This window comes from Alexandromys fortis, unplaced genomic scaffold, assembly GCF_014885135.2.
Source record: "Alexandromys fortis isolate MF-2015 unplaced genomic scaffold, M_Fortis_MF-2015_v1.1 scaffold_80, whole genome shotgun sequence".
Classification (NCBI taxonomy): domain Eukaryota; kingdom Metazoa; phylum Chordata; class Mammalia; order Rodentia; family Cricetidae; genus Alexandromys; species Alexandromys fortis.
Window position 1 is genome coordinate 6,247,005 of NW_026068174.1, and position 20,499 is coordinate 6,267,503.

At 39.9% G+C, this 20,499-nt stretch overlaps 2 protein-coding genes across 4 annotated transcripts in view; one reads left to right on the forward strand and one right to left on the reverse strand.

The window, feature by feature from the left end:
- The window catches only part of Tmigd1 (transmembrane and immunoglobulin domain containing 1), a 164,274-nt gene that overhangs the window by 107,156 nt on the left and 36,619 nt on the right, over positions 1–20,499 (reverse strand). The window lies entirely within an intron of this gene.
- Positions 1–20,499, forward strand: part of Cpd (carboxypeptidase D) — a 91,573-nt gene that overhangs the window by 47,624 nt on the left and 23,450 nt on the right. Inside the window, exons 3-10 of the mRNA XM_050128916.1 lie at positions 4,847–4,989; positions 6,306–6,475; positions 7,239–7,588; positions 8,097–8,288; positions 10,851–11,018; positions 12,502–12,611; positions 18,882–18,987; positions 19,426–19,568. Coding sequence (XP_049984873.1) covers positions 4,847–4,989; positions 6,306–6,475; positions 7,239–7,588; positions 8,097–8,288; positions 10,851–11,018; positions 12,502–12,611; positions 18,882–18,987; positions 19,426–19,568 — 1,382 coding nt within the window. The remainder of the gene's footprint in view (positions 1–4,846; positions 4,990–6,305; positions 6,476–7,238; positions 7,589–8,096; positions 8,289–10,850; positions 11,019–12,501; positions 12,612–18,881; positions 18,988–19,425; positions 19,569–20,499) is intronic.

Consider the following 20,499-nt stretch of genomic DNA (forward strand, 5'->3'; position numbering starts at 1 on the left):
CTACACAAGATCAGTGCAGAAACAGTCTGCAGTCACTCACCCTTGGTAGACGTAAGACTTCTTTAGTAGCTTGGCTGTTTTGCTTTTCTTATCTTCAACTTGAACCCCAACATTTGTGTTTGGGTTTTTATTATTCGTGCTACACTCCAGCAGCAACACTGCTTAAGCCTCTTGACCCATTGTCCATAAAACACCCTCTCTCCCTTCCTCCTTACTTCTGCTCCTTCTACCCTTCTTCCCAGCCTTGTTTATTTGCTTGTTCTAGCAGGAAGTGGCCTCATTAGACTTAACTGTAAGTTCTGACCTGCCTTAGGTGGAGTGTGATTCCAGTCTCAATTCAGTTTTCAAAGGCTGTCCTCTGTATAGCTCAAGTCAGTCTTGAAAATATTCTGGATTTCAGTTTACAGAGGTTTGGGTGTACTGTTTCAGGTCTGATGTACACTTCCGGAGTGTCGTTCAGGAGCCAGGACTTGATAGATAACTTTAGGAGACCCCTTTGTGAACATCCTCATATTTGCAACATTTCCGAGTCTGGCTTCCCAATTTTCTCAATATAAATGATAAAAATGTAAGTGAAAGATGTCTCTTCTTGGGAAACGATGTGCAATTGTATCAGGGAAATACTAATTAAAATCAGAATGAGATACAACTACACATTCACGTATCTCCTAGAACGCTCTCTACATCTGTACGTCTACACATCTCCTAAGCCATTTAAAATTGGTCAGTGGCTTAAGAACTTGTCTAGATAATACAAAGCAGTTGAATATCTACCAGTTGCTTATGGGATTGTGAAAATAGTACTGCCACTTTGGAAAACAGACTTTACATCGTTAAACATAAAGTTATTTTATGATCTGTTCATGCCGTTTGAGGTTATTTACCCAGCGGCATGAAAATACTTCCACTATAAAATCAGTGTATAACTTTCTAAAAAATTCATTTATTTTATGTATATGAGTGCTCTATCTGCACATCAGAAGAGAGTTTCAGATCCCACTATAGATGGCTGTGAGCTACTATGTGGTTGCTGGGAATTGACCTCAGGACCGCTGGGAGAGTATCCAGTGCTCTTAACCACTGAGCCATCTCTTCAGCATCCTCTTTTCTTTCCTTTTTTCTTTTTCTCTTTCTTTTTTGTTAAACAGTCACACACACCAAAAACAAAACAAAACAAAACAAAAAAAAAAACCAAAGTTGGACTGTTCATCCCTCACATGGAGACTGGGTGGACATATATCACTGTATTTACAAAATTGTTATTTTTATGCTAGTATTTTTAGAGATATTTTATAGGTTTTAGGTAACTAAACCTATTGTTCTTTACTGATTTCATATTTTGATATTATAATTAGAAAGACTATATTTTTCATTTTGGCTTCTACTTTTGTTTGTGACTTAATTTTTACATTAAATGCTATATAGATTAAGGCATTTATTTGATATGTTACAAGCTTTCATGCCTTTTGGGTAAATATCTTCAAACACATGTGAGAGAACATATGTTACTTCTGAGATTGTGTGACCTTGCCTGATATTATATTTAATATTTGCAAATTAAATTTGGAAATTTTTATATCTTTACAAGTTGGTTAATAAGCTTAAGATCTATGTCACTTAGTAAATTTCAGGATAATGATATGTGTCATACATTTTATTATATTTAATCCTAGAATTTTTGTTGTTAGCCTTTTCTTTTTCATTTTGGCAGAAATACTTACAGTCCAGCTTAGTCCCCAGAGTCTATCACAGTCTCAACAAGTCTTAGCAGTTCAAAGTCTCTTCTGAGATTCATGCAATCTCTTAATTGTAATTATAATGGTAAAAGTAAAATGGTGCTGTTCCCCAGTGGCCACGAGGGACAGCGGATCTGTTGGAAATGCTGCAGGTCCCTGAGTGGGCAGCGCCATGAGGGGACTCAGCAGGGAGCCTAGGCAGGGAGCTGCATGGTGGGTGAGAGACCTTGGCGGGGCAGCCAGTCCCACAAGGAGCCACATCCACGGCAGAGGAGAGACAGAGGGATAGGCACATCATGCATAGTGAGGTTGGATATTTATTTAGTGGGTTATGGAGGGGAAGGTGAGAGGGAAGAAGAGAGAAGAGAGAAACAGAGAGATTGGGGGGAAGGGAGAAGAGCCACAGCATCAGCTACCTCTTTGGGAGAGAGACAGAAAAGAAGGGCTGGGGCTGCAGGCAGGAAGAAAGATCTGCCTGCCTCCGTGGAGGGAATGGGTGGGCTTGTCTCTTAAAGGGACAGGATAGGCCATTACATTCCCATCTTTTTATAATAAAAAAAAAAAAGGAGGTTAGGTACAACAGGTTAAAGGAATTGGGGCCAAGGATTCTCAAGACTGCTTCCTGCTTATTTGTGGGCATCGTCTTGGGGGGGGGTGACCTGAGAAAGCTGGGTGCTGGTCATATCCTAGGGTAGCTGGTTTCTTTGTTCCTGTCCAGTGTTTGTGGTTTGGAAATGTCTGATGTTTCTTATACCTGTTTAAGGTATTGGCAGAACAGAGGACACGGTTAAGTTTAAGAAAAAAAAATTAGGACCAGGGAATTGAGAGGGGTATATCTGACCTGTTTAAGGTAAATTCTTCAATTCGGCTCCCTGGAACTCAAAAAATTTTTCTGGGTTTGTGAAAACGTAAGTTTTAGCATATTTATGTCAGGATGACTGTGACAGATGTTTTTGCACAATGAAAAGTATAAACTGACAAAACCTCTTAGCTGTCAAACTACATCAGAGATCTTTGATAAGGATAAAATTTTACTTGAGTTATTGATTAAAAAACGATGGAGAACTTACTTGGCTGGTACCTAGAACTACTCCTCAGGGTCCTCCATGGTCACTAAGGGTCATATTTTTCTTTTGCTGTTTAGCACAGGGCCTGCCAGACTCCAGAAGATGGTGTGGGCTAAGAAATTTATAGGAAGACAAGCCTACCTTAACCTGAGTAGCTAAGTTATCAATTCTCTAACAGGATTTTGTTTTTCTGATTCTTTTTAAAGTACTTAGCTTAGTTTCTTTTATCATGAGTTTTCCTTACCCTAAATCTAGCTTTTTGCTGTTAATATTTAGTCTATAAATATGCCAGCAAAATGGAGCAGATTTTCTCAAAGCACATACTACAACCTCAGCTGAAATAAGGTAACACTTGAGCTTGTTTACTGTGTTGTCAGAGTTGTATCTTGTGCTAAATTACTTCTCTTTACTGGAGGGTAAGCCCTGCTTGATGGACATAGTAAGCTGTGCTTTGACAGATCAACTTCAGAATTGTTTCTCTCTCACAAGTGTTCTCTTCTCACCTCTCTTGTCTAATCAGACTAGCATACACTCTTGAACACTGTAGAGTATGGAAGTCCTTTTGTGATCCTAACGCTCACATTTTGCAAATAAAGATAGTGTTAATAATGCCCAAGGTTCTAGTCTGTAAGAGACAAAAGAGCTGTCACTCAAAGATAACTCTTGGTGCTGGGTCTATGAAAGGAACTGTGTCTTCCCCTTCTGAGTGCTGAAAGATCCTGTGTTTATCATCTAAGACAGTGGTTCTCAACCTTCCTAATGCTGTGACCCTTTAATGCAGTTCCTCATTTATGGTAACCCCAACCATAAAATTATTTCTTTGCTACTTCATAGTTGTAATTTTGTTATGGTTATGAGTCATAATGTAAATAAATATGCAGGGTCTCTGATATCCAACCACTCCCACAGGTTGAGAACCACTGATCTAATCTAAGATGTACCAAGAGTTAAAGAAAGATAACACTCAAAATGCATGTTTGTATTTTGTGTTGCCAGGGGGTGGAGCCAAGATCTCTGGGAACTGTTGAGAGAGGATGCTCACTTTGTCCCGGTACAGGTACCTAGGAGGCTTTTGATGAATTCTAGTTATTGACTCAGCAAATTTAAGCTTTAAATGTCTTTCTCAGAGATAATGGTAATGTAAGGTTAGGGCCTATTTCACATGCAAAAAAGGGTGGAAGGCTTCTGGTTCTGTGCACATTTGCCTACCCACATTTTAGGAGCAAGGTAAACTTATAGAGAAGTTATGTATGCCTCCCTCTTTCTCCACTCTTTATTCATCCTCCTAAAGCAAGATGTGAGAAAATCAAGTAGCAGGAATGACAAGGTAAAAACACTTGTGCAGAATGAGCAGTGGGCTTATGTAGGTGTGAAGTGGGCAAGGTGGTCGACTGTGGGCGCTTATTCTCTTTTCAGTTCTGTCTCCCATTAAGCACATTTTAAAAGAGTTTATTCTTTTATTTTTTTTTTCCTGATTGATGTAGCTGTGCCACCCTAGATGGAGTCTTTTTCTCTTGGTACCTTCTTGATACGGGCATACAGCTAGCATTGTAGGAGTTGAATGTCCTACAGGAATGTCCTTCATAGCTTCAGGATAGAGTGGCCTCTTTCTTCAGTGCATCATTCTATTTTAAATAATAACATCTTTGTGCCTGATCTCTCACATGTGTAAGTGGGAAAAATAGTAATATCTGCATTTTACAGCTGCTAGAAACACTATGAATATACAAAAGAGAGCTGGTCTGACATTGTAAGCAACTGAAATAGCTGTTATTACTGATTTAGTAATACTTTTCACAGCTGCTCCTCCTACCAATTAAATGTATTTCTCATAAGTGTATGTATATATTCCATATATATTTGGAAACGTACATAAACCTTCCTTCTTAGTTTATGTAAATGAAGAGCCTTCTTTCAATTTCAGACAACTTAATGGAAACAAAATGTAAACAAGGACAAACTGGGCGACTTAACTTCTTCAGTGTTTGGAGGGTGAAGTTCCTTCCCTTTGGCGAGTAAACTTGTTTTCCCATCAAGTTGCAGGTGGTATGCAAGATTACAATTACGTGTGGGCCAACTGTTTTGAGATCACATTAGAATTATCTTGTTGCAAGTACCCACCTGCTTCTATGCTTCGACAAGAGTGGGAAAATAATCGAGAGTCTTTGATCACATTGATTGAAAAGGTAAAAATAGCTGCCTGGAAGGTTGGGATTTAGAAATAATGGGTTAAATAAGGGCAAAATTTGAATGCACAAGAATAACAATCCAAATAGCGTGTTCTTTATTTTATGTGTTTTAATATTGTAGATTATCTCTAGAAATTATTAGTATGTAATCTATAAGAGTACATTAGGAACCACCTTTTCTATCCCCATTTCCAACCCTAGCACTATGCTTCACAGAAGCTTCCTTTGCCAGTCTCTTAGAACACTTTTACAGATGGATATAATTGGCCAAATTTGTTCTGGGGGTTTGTGGGAAAGCTCAGTATTAGAAGGAGTGTTTGGCACGAGTGAAGCTTTAAGTTCAATTCCTGATACCAAGAAAACCCTATAAATTTGTACTATCAGCTTGACAATGCCATTTGTTCATATTTGCTAGAGACCCTTTATCACTCTCTGAACTGTGGACATCAGTGTAATGTAATTATCAGAAAAGCTCATACAGCTATTGACTATGTCAGAAATTATAGTTTGGAGAGAAAATTAGAAGCTTGGCTTCAAAAAGAGAAAACTTCATAAATACTTCAGGACTATGGAAATTTTATAGTTTAAATTTAAGAATTTAGTGACTCAGTGTAAGAGCAATGGCTGTTCTTGCAGAGGACCTAGGTTTGGTTCCCAGCGCCAACACAGTAGTTCCCAACCAACTGTAATTCGAGATAATTCAAGGGATTAAAAATGCTTCTCTGGCCTCTGTGGAGTACCAGGCACACATGTGGTGCACATACATACGTGCAGGCCACACACACACACACACACACACACACACACACACACACACACATTTTTTTTAATTCTTTAAAATAAAAAGAATTTTTACTTTAGTACTTGGTGTATATTTTGTTTCAACCCCAGGGTTTAAAAAATACTTTGGAAGTCAGGCATTGGTGGCACATGCCTTTAATCCCAGTACTCGGGAGGCAGAGGCAGGAAGAGCTCAGTGAGTTTGAAGCCAGCCTGGTCTACAGAGTGAGTTCTAGGACAGCCAGGACTGTTTCACAGAGAAACCCTGTCTTGAAAAAACAAAATATAAAAAATACTTTGGCTCCTGGACATGGTGGTGCACACTTTTAATCCCAGCACTCCAGAGGCAGATGAAGGTGGATCTCTATGATTTGAGGCCATCCTGGTCACTATAAAGAGTTCTGGGCAAGCCAGAGCTATGTAATGAGACCCTGTCCCAAAAATAAAAATAGAAATTGGAATCTAGTATAATTGTCTATTTAGAAACTCTGGCCTCACACTGATTTCTCTAGGTTTTGATTTTTGTCTTTTAGGTCCACATTGGAATTAAAGGATTTGTTAAAGATTCAGTAACAGGAGCTGGGTTAGAGAATGCAACCATCTCAGTGGCTGGTATTAATCATAATATCACAACCGGAAGATTTGGGGATTTCCATAGATTGCTCGTTCCTGGAATTTACAATCTTACAGCAGTTTCAACTGGGTAAAAGTTTTAAACCTGACTCTTAGTTACAATGCCAACCCTCTCTTTAGGTGTAAGACAGAAGGACTAGCTAAATGCTACTCATCAAATGTGGCTTTTGTTTTTCCTTGTTCTCTGATGCTTTGGTCCTTCAATAATGAGAAAGTACATCACGGGTGTTTTGTCATAGTCCAACCGTGTGAAGCATCATCGTAACACTGGGAGGAAGAACGATTGGAAAAGCTCTACAGGAGACTCGGCTACTGGAAGCATTGCTCAGCTAATCGAACCTGAATAGAGGCAGCTAGGCTCTGTAGATGGAATCTGAAGGCCTGTCTTCACAGCCTTCTGATACATTAAAGCAGGGGTTTTTCACCTGTGCAAACCTTACTGCACGCTCACCTCATGGGGATTTTATTGCTAACCTTTAATTCTGAGCCTCTGTAATGGGAGGAAAGTGGGAATGCTAGTCTGGCAATGCGAAGAAGGAGAGCAGGAGTTACACGGGATAATTTGAATATCACAGCAGCTTTTCTGGGCAAACAGTCTAGTGTGTGATACCTGGGAAGCTTTGCGAGAGAAATAACTCTTTAAAGACATTGTCTTTCACATACTGTGAAAAAGCATTCTAGGATGGCTAAATTTATACAGTTTTCTTGTTTAGTTTTGAGTTTTGATAGATCATTAAGTGCAGAAGTATGGAAAAAGGTCATTGTGTTTTTATAATGCTAATAAAATGTTGTGTGTCTTAAATCCATACCACCTCCATTTCCAATGTTTTAAGGTATATGCCACTGACTATTAATAATATACTGGTGAAAGAAGGACCAGCCACAGAGATGGATTTTCCTCTTCGACCAACTGTGATTTCAGTAATTCCTGACTCAACTGAGGCTGTAGCAACTCCTGGCACAGTTGCCGTCCCTAATATTCCTGCTGGAACACAATCCTCCCATCAGCCAATCCAGCCTAAAGACTTTCACCACCACCATTTCCCTGATATGGAAATCTTCTTGAGAAGATTTGCCAATGAATATCCTAATATCACTCGTCTTTATTCACTGGGAAAATCAGTGGAGTCAAGAGAACTGTATGTGATGGAGATATCTGATAACCCAGGTGTCCATGAACCAGGTAATACAATGGCCTTCACATGGTTTCAGTAGTGCCTCCCAAAGTTGTATCACTGTGCTTTGTCTAGAAATGTCATCTGTACACTGTGTGACTTCAATTAGGAACACATAGTCAAAAAAGAACATAGAGCCAAATCTGCTCCTGGAAGAGAAAATCCATTTGCTAATCTACATCTGCATGGCATTAGTGTGTTCATAGATTGGATTCATTCAGCTGAGTTCAGTTTGGCACATGGATATACATTTATGTGGATTGGAAAGATATATGTGTATGTGTGTGTGTGTGTGTGTGTGTGTGTGTGTGTGTGTGATATGCAGATATATATGCTTTGAGCCTACCAGAGAGATATTCTTGTAAGGAAGCTATAATATGTTTATGTGGCTATTTCTTGATATTGGCTAATATATATTTACTTAACATTTTGGTTTATGATTTTTATATAAGAGGAAAAAATAGACTTCATGTTAACTGAAGAAGAAAAGTCTTCCATGTAATTATTTGTTTTCAGGGGAGCCAGAATTTAAGTATATTGGAAATATGCATGGAAACGAAGTGGTTGGAAGAGAACTGCTATTAAACCTCATCGAATACCTTTGCAAGAACTTTGGAACAGACCCTGAAGTAACAGATTTGGTTCGCAGCACTAGAATTCACCTTATGCCGTCCATGAACCCTGATGGATATGAAAAGTCCCAGGAAGGTAAAGCAGAGCTGACTGGTAAAACCTAATCTGTTGGCTGTTGTACAGCATGCTTATTTTGGAATAGAGAAAACATTAAACTTTATTTTTATGATTTGTGAATGTTTTTACCTTTTATGTACTTAGAAAATAGGGCAGACTTTTCATTATATGATGAAACATATATAGTGTTTGTGTTTGTGTGTGTGTGTATGTGTGTGTGGTATGTGTTACACTAGTATGCTTGTGGAAGGTAGAGGTTGATATTGGGTTCTTATTCAATTGCTCTCATTTTCGAGAACCTGGAATTGGATTCAGATCAACTTGCAAATCAATGAGCTCCAGGGATCTGTCTAACTCCGCCCCTAGCGCTGGATTACAGATGCACATTCAATGCCTAGCTTTTTAATGTAGGTGCCCAGGGTCCTAACAGGTCTTTCAGCTCTTAATCAAGATGTGGGATTCTTGTTTGGTTTTTTATTTCTGTAGCGGTTATTTGTCTTCATCAAGGTTCTCTAGAGGAACAGAACTGATAGAGGAGAGAGAGAGAGACCGAGACCATAAAAAGAGATCTGTTAGAATGATTAGAAGCTAGGCAATTCAACAGTGACCATGTACATTAGAGAACTAGAGAACTTGGTAGCTGTTCAGAGCAAGAAGCTAGAAGCCTCAAAACAAGTAACCAATGACTCCGTCCAAGGCCAAAGCCCAGGCAGCTTCCTGGAGTCATGATGCAAGCCACTAGTCTGAGGTCCGCAGCTGACTGCAGCAGCAGTGGATGCACTTGTCAGGAAGAAGGGAGCTGGCAGGTGCTAGCTTGCTTCCTCCTTCCCGTATTCTGTGCTGTCTGGATCCCCCAGCCTATTGGACGGTAGCACGCGTGTTCAAGGCCAGTCTTTTTCATCATACTGCTCCATGTATGTGAAACACCCTGGAAGGCATACCCCACAATGTGCTTTCCTAATCTTGTAGGTATCTAGATCCGGTCAAGTTGACAAGCAAGATTAACCATTAAAAATAATGGAATATTTTATAAATTGTTTCATTTTAACTCTTCTTATTAAGTTATTATATTTGTAACCTTACTTTATCATTGAAAAAGCAAACCAGATAATAGTTGGAGCCAGCATCTTCCGTACTCATCCTATTCCATGCCTAAGTTACTGCTTTTTGTTTCTCTGCCTCCCCGAGGCAAGCCCATGTCTCTGAGGCAGTGCTGAAGGGGCTGGGAGGACAGGTTTACACAGGCCACCTTCTACAGAACCCTAGAAGAGTAAGAATCCATTGTCTCTCAACCGTGATCCCATAGGGAACTTTTAAAATTTTTCCCTTTAAAGGTTTGATAATTTTCATCTTGAATAAACTGCTAGTGGGTAGCTTAACAGGGAAAAATTAAATTTATTTATATCCAGAAACATGAGATTCATAAAAGTAGAAAGAAGTCTCAAGGGAGAACTAAGCAGTCAATATTTATATACACCTAAGCTAGGGACTTGGGTATGGTTGGGTGGGAGGTGGTTATGGGCTGTGGAAGTCTGAGGAATGTTCACAGCCAGCAAGGGTTGTTTTGTCAGGCAGATAAAGACTGCTAGGTGACAACTATCTCTGGGTGAGGTGTCAGACCCCAATTTCTTTTATGTAAGAGAATGCTTTCCTAGGCACAAAGTGGGATGTCAGGTAGAAAAGCTTTTTTATAAAAGGACAGCTTTGCTGAGCTATTCTGTCTCTGCAGTCTCTCTGTAGCCAACTTGAAGGATATCCGGCCATCCATTTTGGTGAGAGCCTTTGCTCTCCACAGCTGCTCCTAGCAGTGATCCCTGCGCGTGGAACAGGCACTGCGGTGTGGATGCACAGACAGGATGGAAAGCTCACACTGCGCTGACATGGCTCTCACACAGACAGGCTCTGGTTGATCTTAGCGTGTTCAGGTTCTTGTTCCTCACTGTTGCCAGCATCAAACACACTCTCCCACCCTCCACCCCACCCCCACACACCTCCAGCCCTCCTGAAGGGAGAACCAGGTCCCACCAGGGAGCCCCAGTTGGCTCTTCCTCACTTGCAGTTCTCTGATTATGACAGCAGGTAGGCTTCTAGCTCATAGTAAGAATCCACACAATTTAAGCTTGAATTGGAGCTTCCTCTATTGGGTTAAACATCCAACAATGCTCTCTACTAATCGTAACTTTTTGTGACCATTTTAATGTCAGCATACCACAATGTTCTTTTTGTTTGTCTGTTTTTTTATGATAAAGTCCCAACAACTCAAGAGGTTGCTTATGTCATTGTGTGTTTCTTATTAACACTTGAGCAATGCTTTAGTATCATTTGTGTAATTTGGATTTTTTTCCTTTTAAAGGATGAGTAGAGGGCAAATGCTAAAGAGTAATGATCTACCTCTTCCCTTTACAGATCTAGAAGAGGTTTGTTTTTTAATATACAATGTTTAAAAAAAGATACATTTTACTCACAGTGGGATTGGTAGCAATGGACTTAATGTGCTTATACTTTAAGATGGCTGAAGGTGTGTGTCTGGCATTGAAATGTAGTAAAACATGCCTTAAAGTTTGATCTTTTGTCCTGCAGGAGACTCAATGAGTGTAGTTGGCAGAAACAACAGCAACAACTTTGACCTAAACCGAAATTTCCCAGACCAGTTTGTTCCAATCACAGATCCTACCCAACCAGAGACCATCGCTGTGATGAGCTGGGTGAAGGCCTATCCGTTTGTGCTGTCTGCCAATCTGCATGGAGGTATGGCAGCTCTGTGTGGACTAAGTAGTTCTTGTTGAGAGCATTTGAAAACCCTGCTGGAGTTCTATCTGCTTATAGTCCTAGGCTAGTCAAGTGAGTATTCTATCACTGCCTTGTGTCAGGGAACAGTTAAAGCCTTTCCTCCTTGCTCTCTAGGTCAATGTCCTGGCTGTACCCTTCCCCACACACTCTTTCTTTCTTTCCTTTGTTGTTGTTATTCTTTTAGACAGGTCCTCACCAAGTACCCAGGCAGGCCTGGGGCTCACCATGCTGGCCTTGCCTTTCAGAGAACCTCCTCCTGCCTCTGCTTCCTTAGTGCTAAGATCACAAGCAAACAGCAAGCCCAGCTTCCCCTCATCTTTCTTCTACCTTTTCCTCTCATTTTTAATTTTAATGTTATTTATTACTGTGTATGTATGGTGTGTGTGTGGATATGTGCATGCTGTGGCGTGTGTGTGGAGGTCAGAGGACACCTTTCAGAGGTTGGTTCTCTCCTCCCACTGGATTTGAGGATCTAATTCAGGTTGTGGGTTGTGAATTTGCCCACAAGTGCTTTTCTCCCACTAAGCCATCTCCCCCTCCCTTCTTCCCTTTCCCACCAGAGTATATCAAAATATACTCCATTTTTATGATCTGAATATCATCAAAGTACTTTACACATTCATTAAAATCCAGTGTGAAGCTGCACAGCTCCAGCATGGCTGTGCAGTTCATTGAGCTGGGAGGCTTTGGGTCCATTTAATTTCACCATGTGATATTTTTTAATTGCAACTTCTTTAAGACCTATTTAGTTAAGAGCACCTTTATATTTCATGCATGCATATTATTTATTATTTCCCCACTTGCTCACTTTGATTTTCAGTGGGGAAAGTAGTGGTTTTTTTTTTTGGTTGTTGTTGTTGTTGTTGTTTGGTTGGCTTTTGTTTCTTTTTAACAGGCTTGGGGATTGGCACCAAGGCCATGTGCATGCTAGACAAGCCCTCTGCCATGGAGTCACATCCCTAGTCTTTATTTTTCCTGTATGTAAAGATAATTGGCCTTGAAAGTCTCATGGATGCCCCTTCTGTCTTACTTTTTCTGCTGCTGTGATAAAGCACTCTGACAAACTCTAGCTAAGGGAGAAGGGTTCATCTCATCTCACAGTTCCAGGGCACAGTCCATCCTGGCCAGGAAGTCTTGGCCGCAGAAGTTTGAGGCAACCTCTCATTTAGGAAATGGAGAATGGCCAGTGCTTGAGTTCAGCTGGTTTCCAAGGAACGGTGCTGCTGTCCTGTGGGTCTTCAGGTTAGAATTAGCATAATTTAGATAATCCTTAAAATATGCCTAGAGTCTAACCTAGTCTAAATAATGCTTCACGGGTATGTCAGAAGTCTTGCCTGCCGGGATTGTCTAAGTCAAAGTCAGCACAATTCTGAAAAGCTTGTATCATGTTACTGATACATTTTAAAACAGTTAATGGTGCCTTTTCCTGTTTCCCTTGTAGGTTCTTTGGTAGTTAACTATCCATTTGATGATAATGAACAAGGAGTTGCTACATACAGTAAATCACCAGATGATGCTGTGTTTCAACAGATAGCACTTTCTTATTCCAAGGTATGTTTGTATTTGAACAGCAGATGCTGGGAAGTTAATTCAGAAAAACTACCTTAAAATGAAGCATTCATAGTCAGACAGTGATGATATATGCCTTTAATACCAGAGGGAGATGATCTCTGTGAGTTCCAGGCCAGCCGGCTCTACAGAGAAGTTCCAGGCAAGCCAGGGCTACACAGAGGAAAAAATAAAATAAAATAAAATAAAAAAGCATTCGGGTCAAGTACTTTCATAGCTAAGATACCCATGATGCTTTGCTTTTCCTTTTTTCTTCTTTATCCTGTTTCTCATCTCATTTTTCAACATTTACGTCTCTTTCTCCATTAGCTTTTAAACTCAAGTCATGCATTTTCATCTATGGTTTTTTGTTTGTTTGTTTTGTTTGTTCTCCTTTTTATTCCTTTATCTCCTTTTTATTTATTATTTATTATCTCCTCTTTATTCCTCTTAAATTTCATTTTGTTTTATTGGGGAGGTTGCAGGTACAGAGGGTGGATACAAAGGGTTGGGAAAGTGAATGGGATGGAGATGCATGACATGAAAGACACAAAGAAAAATATTCCTCAAATTGTTCCACACAATAGAAACAGAAAGAACACTGCCAAACTCTTTTTATGAGGCTATAATTACCCTGATACCCAAACCACACAAAGACATTACTAAGAAAGGGAATTACAGACCAATCTTGGACTCACTCATGAACAATGATGCAAAAATATTCAATAAAATAAATAACTGGCAAACCAAATACAAGAACACACCAGAAAAATCATCCACCATGATCAAATTGGCTTCATCCCAGAGATTCAGGGATGGTTTAACATACGAAAATCTGTCAATATAATCCACCATATAAACAAACTGGAAAAAAAACCCACATCATCATCTCATTAGATGCTGGAAAAGCCTTTAGCAAAATCCATCCCTTTATGATAAAGGTCTTGGAGACAGCAGGGATACAAGGAACATACTTAAATAATAAAGGCAATATACAGCAAGCCAACAGCCAATATCAAACTAAATGGAGAGAAACTCACAGTGATCCCACTGAAATCAGGAATAAGACAAGGTTGTCCACACTCTCTATATTTATTCAATATAGTTGTTAAGGTCCTAGCTAGAGCAATAAGACAACAAAAGGAGATTAAGGGGATACAAATTGGAAAAGAAGAAATCAAACTCTTACTATTTGATGATGATATGATAGTTTACATAAGTGATCCCAAAAATTCTATCAAGGAACTTGTATAACTCTTAAGGTAAAGTTTTACCACAATATAGAAAAGGTAAAGCGTCTCTGTTTTCTAAACTTTCTATAATGAGCACAATTATTTTTCCAATTAGAAATATTAAGATAGGGACTGGGAAAGCTGCACAGCTAGTAACAAGCATGATGCTATGTTCAGATCACGACCCCATAACCCCAGCCCTGGGAAGACAGACAGGAAGACTCCTGGAGCACCTTGGCCAGCCTTAATGAATCCATGAGCTCCGAGCTCAAAAAATAAGGTGGAAAATGATTGGAGAGGACACTCTTCAATCTCTGTTCTCCACACACATTGGCATGATGAATTCCGCTGACATTTTTAATTACATATACTCCCACCAAACATACAAAGAAGGATCAGGGTGTGTGTGTGTGTGTGTGTGTGTGTGTGTGTGTGTGTGTTGTGTATGTGTTGTGTGTGTGTGCAGTTTAAAAATAGTTCTAAGAAAAAAATTCTATGTGACTTGAGTAGTAGGTGCAGCAATTTGCAATTTTGGTGTACTGATTCTGTGATTTTTTTTGGTTCTGGATTATGAAGGTTATTACTGCAACTCTGTGCTCTCTAATTACAACCTTTTACCATTCCACCTTCATACGCCTTCCTTCTCTGCGAATGGACCTGTGAGATTCATATTCAGAGTTGCTAATAAAAGAATGCAGCTGTTGATTTTACTTTTAAAAATTATTACCTTTTATTTGGGTATGGCATATCTGGGAGAACATGCATACAGTAAAAAAAATGTATATTATTGCCACCTATCAAAATCAAAATTAATTGATCAGTTTTTTCACATATTCCCATCATACTTTGTACTTATTCACACATTAATATTTTTTGTTGTTGTTGTTGTTTGTTTGTTTTTTGAGACAGGGTTTCTCTGCATAACAGCCCTGACTATCTTGGAACTCACTGTGTAGACAGGCTAGTCTCGAACTCACAGGGATTCACCTGCCTCTGCTTCCTAGTACTGGGATTAAAGGCATGTACCACCATGCCCACCCCAACAGTTCTTTACCTTAGTTTTATTTCTTTGAACTACTAAACTTTTCTTTTTAATTTATCTTCTCCCTGTAGCCATATCTCTCAGTGATATTTCTAAGGCTCGCGCACGCCCTTTGGTCATACCTGCTTTCCCAGTATCCAGTCCTCAGTAGTTAGCATTATCTTCATTAGGTTTCTTTAGCTGTGATAAAGACCATGACCAAAAGCAACTTAGGGAGGAAAAGGTTTATTTGGCTTGCATTTCCTGAGTCACAGTCCATTGAGGGAAGCCAAGGCAGGAACCTGGAGGTTGGAGCTGAAGTAGAAACCATGGGGAAATGCTGCTTACTGGTGTGCTCCTCATGGCTTGCTCAGCCTGCTTTCTTATAGCCCCTGGGACCACCTGCCCATGGGGTGGCACCACCCACAGTGGTCTGGACCCTCCTACTTCAATCATTAACAACAACAAAAAAGTGCCCTATAGACCTGCCTACAGGCAGCCTGACTGAGGCCTGTTCTTAGCTGGAGTTCCTCTTCCCATCTTCCCAGATGTGGCTATGTTTATGTTGAGTTGACAAAAAACAAGCAGCACAACGTCCAGCTTTCTCCTCCATTGCCTTCTACAGCTAGGACACAGAACAGCCACACAGATGAGGCACCCACAAAGCACAGCTGAGCCCTCAGTCTGGGGTGGCAATGTTTCACATTTTGCTCCTTGACTGCCAATTCATTTCCCACTGTGGTGATTCTAAGCCTTTCACCTGACTCTGCGTTTTCTCAGTAGGTGACTTTGTACTGAACAAAAGCAGACCTACATAAACTGGTGTGAGTTATCCAGATTCCATCTTCACAGCCATTTACGGGTGTCCTGCCTGGCCTATCTTCCTTTTCTGAATCCACTGCATCCTGCCACCGCTGGAGTCTTGTGTCCATCTGCTCTTGCCAATGGAAGATGGTCATTAAAGTCCTCTGTCTTTGTTCACAGTCTCCTTTTTCTTGGATAGTAAGCAACTTGGGTAAAAGTGAGGACTTACATAAGCCTTAATAAGCACCCGCAAAGATGTCTCCCTGGGATTTCATCTTCATGCTTCCACATTTCTCCAGTATGAATAGTCTTGGGAGAGTTCTGAGTGACCAGACAGTGGTGGCTGTGTAGTAGCCATCCTCTAGTATGTCTCCTCATCTGGTACAAGCAAACTTTGTAATTACCAAAATTCTACCCCCAGTACTAGGAAAGATCTTGGAAAAGCAATTAACTGAGTTAAAAACAGCAGGGCTGGCAAGATAGTTCAGCAGGCAAAGGTGCTGGCTGCTAAACCTGGTGACCTGAGATCAGTTCCTGGGATGGACCCAGATGGTGAAAGGAGATAACCAACTTCCACAAGGTGTTCTCTGACCTCCTCTATACATGCAAATAAGGAAATGGAAACAATAATAAGATGACTTGTCATGCACCCATTCCACTTTACTCTATCAGGAGGGCTAGGCAGTGAGAAAGAGCTGATGAGACCTGTAGAAGGAGACAGGTTGTAGAGATCAGTGTGGGAAAGCACAGAACAGTGAAGTGCAGGCCAAAGGATGGAGCCCAAGATGCTAAACAAGCAGTGGAGCAAATGAGAGCACCAAGATACTGAGAACAGATTTCAAAATGCACACAACTTAAAAGATCTAGTATTGCCAGGTAGTGGTGGCACATGCCTTTAATCCCAGCACTAGGGAGGCAGGGGCAGGTGACTCTGTTAGTTCAATGCCAGCCTGGTCTACAGAGCAAGCTCCAGGAGAAACCCAGTTTCAAAACAAAAAACAAACAAAAGGATCTGGCATGATCCAAAGGGATAGACACAGTTTAAAAGAATAGGTATGTTAAAGGGGAGTCTTGAAATGCAGGGCTTCTGGAGGAGAAAGAAAGGGGAGAGAATTAAAGGGGCCTTCTGGCAGTTTGTTTATGAGCAAGAAAAAGAAAAAGGGAAGTGTAGGGTTGTATGAGACAGAAAAGTAGTGCAGAACCCAAAGCCCTGTAATCTCCCACTTCCCAACAGGGTGAGCAAATAAAACAACCTCATGCAAGTGTTGGACTTTGTTAGACTGGCAGGAATTATGTAGAAGAACCCCATAATAGAAAAGTGAGCAGAGAGAAATATCCATGGAGAACAGTTGTAAGAGTTAGGAACTGAATTGTCACGTATATAAACAAGGAAACCCTCTTACTCCAAAAGGCAGTCAGCAGAAGAAAGTCAGAAGTTGGAACACCAAAGAAATTAAGAGTAACCCTGGTAAGTGCTGAGAATGCAAAGCAACATCTTCAGTTGGTCAAACTGTGGAGGCGAGAGGAGGGAGAGGCAGTGATAAGGCTGAGAGTGTACGGCTTACTGATCTTCTTGTCATTTGTACTTCTGGTGTCATATCTACTAAACCAAGGTCACAAAGACTCATTCCTATACTGAGATTTAAAATTATTTTTAACTGATTTGAGGTGTTGTGAGGAAGGGTTATGGATTTATTCTTTTGCATGTATTCAGTGTCTTCATACTATTTGTAAAAGATATTCCTTGCCTGTTGAAGTGTTTTGGTGCCCTTGTGAAATATCAGTGACCAGAATAAACTTCCTAGGCCATTCATGTATCACATACCACCTTCACTGGCTCCTTACGGCTCTGAGAGTGAATCAGCATGCTGCCAGTTAGGGCCTAGAACAGTGGTGTCCATAGTGTGGTTTATACTAGACGATCTGAAAAGATGGAGGAAGAATGCTAGAAATCTAAATAGATTACTCAGTGTCCTTTAATTTTATAAATGTTTGTAATCTACATATTGGTCCACAGTAGAACAGTACTTCTGTGTAGTGTAATCTGATGGGTAGGTTGGCGTGGATGGACATGGATGGAGTCAGAAAGATAGCAGATCGTGATACCAGTCTTCAGCAGAAAACCAGAAAGCAAAGTATGGCTGGGTGTGGTGATGCACACCTTTAAGTCCAGCACTTGGGAGATAGAGGCAACAGGATCTCCATGGTCTACATAGAGAGTTCCAGGACAATGGAGACTACACAGTAAGACCCACACCAAGAAAAGCACATGAACAATTATTACAGTGATCTAAAATCATGGTTTTTATGTGAGTGTGGTAGGATCATATGCCTTTAATGGGCATAGTAAGTTTCTATTAGGAGCTTGTTTATATATTTTAAAGTTAAGTGGCTAATTCTCAAGGTGGTAGAAAATTTATATTTTTCTCTTCACTCTATTTTGTCCTATTTTTAACTGTCAAGGAAGAAGATGAAACTTTAGCCATCTTTCAGAGTTTAATTTCTTCAGGAAAAAGTTTCCCCAGTCAAAAGCCATCTTCTCTCCTCTGGATTCCTGTAGCATTTATTTGTGCCCCCATGGAACTGTAAATAATTTCACATGTACTTATACCAGGTGCCAGGCTGCATACTGAAGACACCAAGGCACGGATTGTTTCCAGGAGTGTTGTTCTAAAAGAAGGAAAATGGCTGGAGAAATGGCAATAAAGAAATAAAAATAAGAAAAAAAAAATTCCAGTCTCCCCACTCCATCCTAGAATGTTGACTGGCTTGGTCTTGTGTAGACAGCTGTTGCCACACCCAGCTCTTAATTTTTATTAATTCTTTCTTATTATTATTGTATGCGAATGTATGTTGTAGGGCAGGAGAAAGCGGTTGCATGCCATGGCATGTGTGGAGGTCAGAGGACGACCCTGGAGTCAATGTGGATTCTAGGGATCAAACTCAGGTCTCCAGGCTTGTGCAGCAAGTATACCTTTACCCACTGAATCATCTCAGTGGCCCTTCATTTTTATTTAAAAAAAAAATTCACTCAGTGAAAATTCAACAGACATAGAATTGTATACATTGGAGTGTCTCAGACTTTATATGGCTGTGTTCTCCCACTTCACACCCCTTGTGGTAATCTTTGAAAGCTTTTACCTGTATCCATCCAGCACTTTTTTAAAAAATGTCGATACAAACAAATAATAGTAAACATTCTTTTTTCTTTTTTAGGAAAATTCCCAGATGTTTCAAGGTAGACCTTGCAAAGATATGAGTGTTCTTAATGAGTATTTTCCTCACGGGATAACAAATGGAGCTAGCTGGTATAACGTCCCAGGTAAAGATCACGGCCTTACAGCTTGGGTTTTCTGTTCTCTTGGGTGTTGCTGCTTGTTAATGATCTTCTCCAGTTGAGGGAAAGAACTACTGTTTTTTAAAAAAGCTCAAATGATTTAAGACATTGCAATAACATTTTCAACTGTTTTGCAGTTGGTGCTCTTTGAGCTACATAGACATATTGCACTGCAGCCTGACCAGTGTACAGATTTTTACCTTCAAATCATTATGGATCTTTCATGTGCTGATGGGAAGACTGCAATACAATGAGTTCTTAATGAAAATACAGCATGTTAACTCTGCCATGAGTTGCTACTATTTTTGAGTCATTGCAGAGACAAGATAATTTGGCTTTTTACTAGGAATGATTCTCACCCTGTAGAATCTAAACTATCTAAAATGTATTCCGAGTAATGTATTTTTAACTCCTTGTCTTTAGGTGGCATGCAGGACTGGAACTATTTACAGACAAATTGCTTTGAAGTAACTATCGAACTAGGCTGTGTGAAATACCCTTTTGAGAATGAGCTGCCAAAGTACTGGGAACAAAATCGAAGATCTCTAATTCAGTTTATGAAACAGGTAACTACTAAGGAACAAATGGATTTCTTCCAAGACCAAAATGAGTTTTGTGTACATGTAGCTTTTATATAGTGAAGTTAGAATATGTCTTTAAAACATTTGTACATTTTAAATGTTGTATGAGTATCTACATATATATATATATGTGCACCATATGTGCAGTGTCCATGGCAGCCATGTGGGTGCTGGCAAGCAAATCCAGGTCCTATGCAAGAGAGGCTAGTGTTCTTTAACCACTAGCTTCAGTCTCAAAATATTCCTTTTTTAATTCTAGTTTGTTTTAGAATATTTGCCCAATTTCTATATTCCGGTTTGTTTTATATATTTACCTAGAAAATTTGTGGGTGTAGATGAGTTTATTTGTCTGATTGGGGAAGAGGACAAAAGTTATTAAACAAAATACCATTTGCTGTAATGGTTAGTGATCCTTTTTTATCCTGCCTTTGTAAAATGTTGACATGAATTAGCTACTCACCAGCATTTGTTAGGTGATAGGAAGGATATTTTCTTATTGTCGTTGATTGATTGTTTGATTGATTGATTGTGTGTGTGTATGTACACCAGTGGGTAACAGTTTCCTTTTATTTGAATATGCACAGTGGCCAACAGGTAAAGAGTCTTCAGAAATATGTGAGTGGTTAATTAGAATAACCTAATACGTTAGGCTACCACATTTCTATAGTTTTCCTGAGTTTATACACTAATATTAAAAACATTCTGTGTCATGTATTGACATGTATAGAGAAGGCAAAGAACTGGCACAAAAACACCTACTCCCCAGCTAGGTTTATAACAGTGCTTTTAATTTTGATGTGTTTGCTTTATATGAAAAATATACAGGCCGGGCGATGGTGGCGCACGCCTTTAATCCCAGCACTCGGGAGGCAGAGGCAGGCGGATCTCTGTGAGTTCGAGACCAGCCTGGTCTACA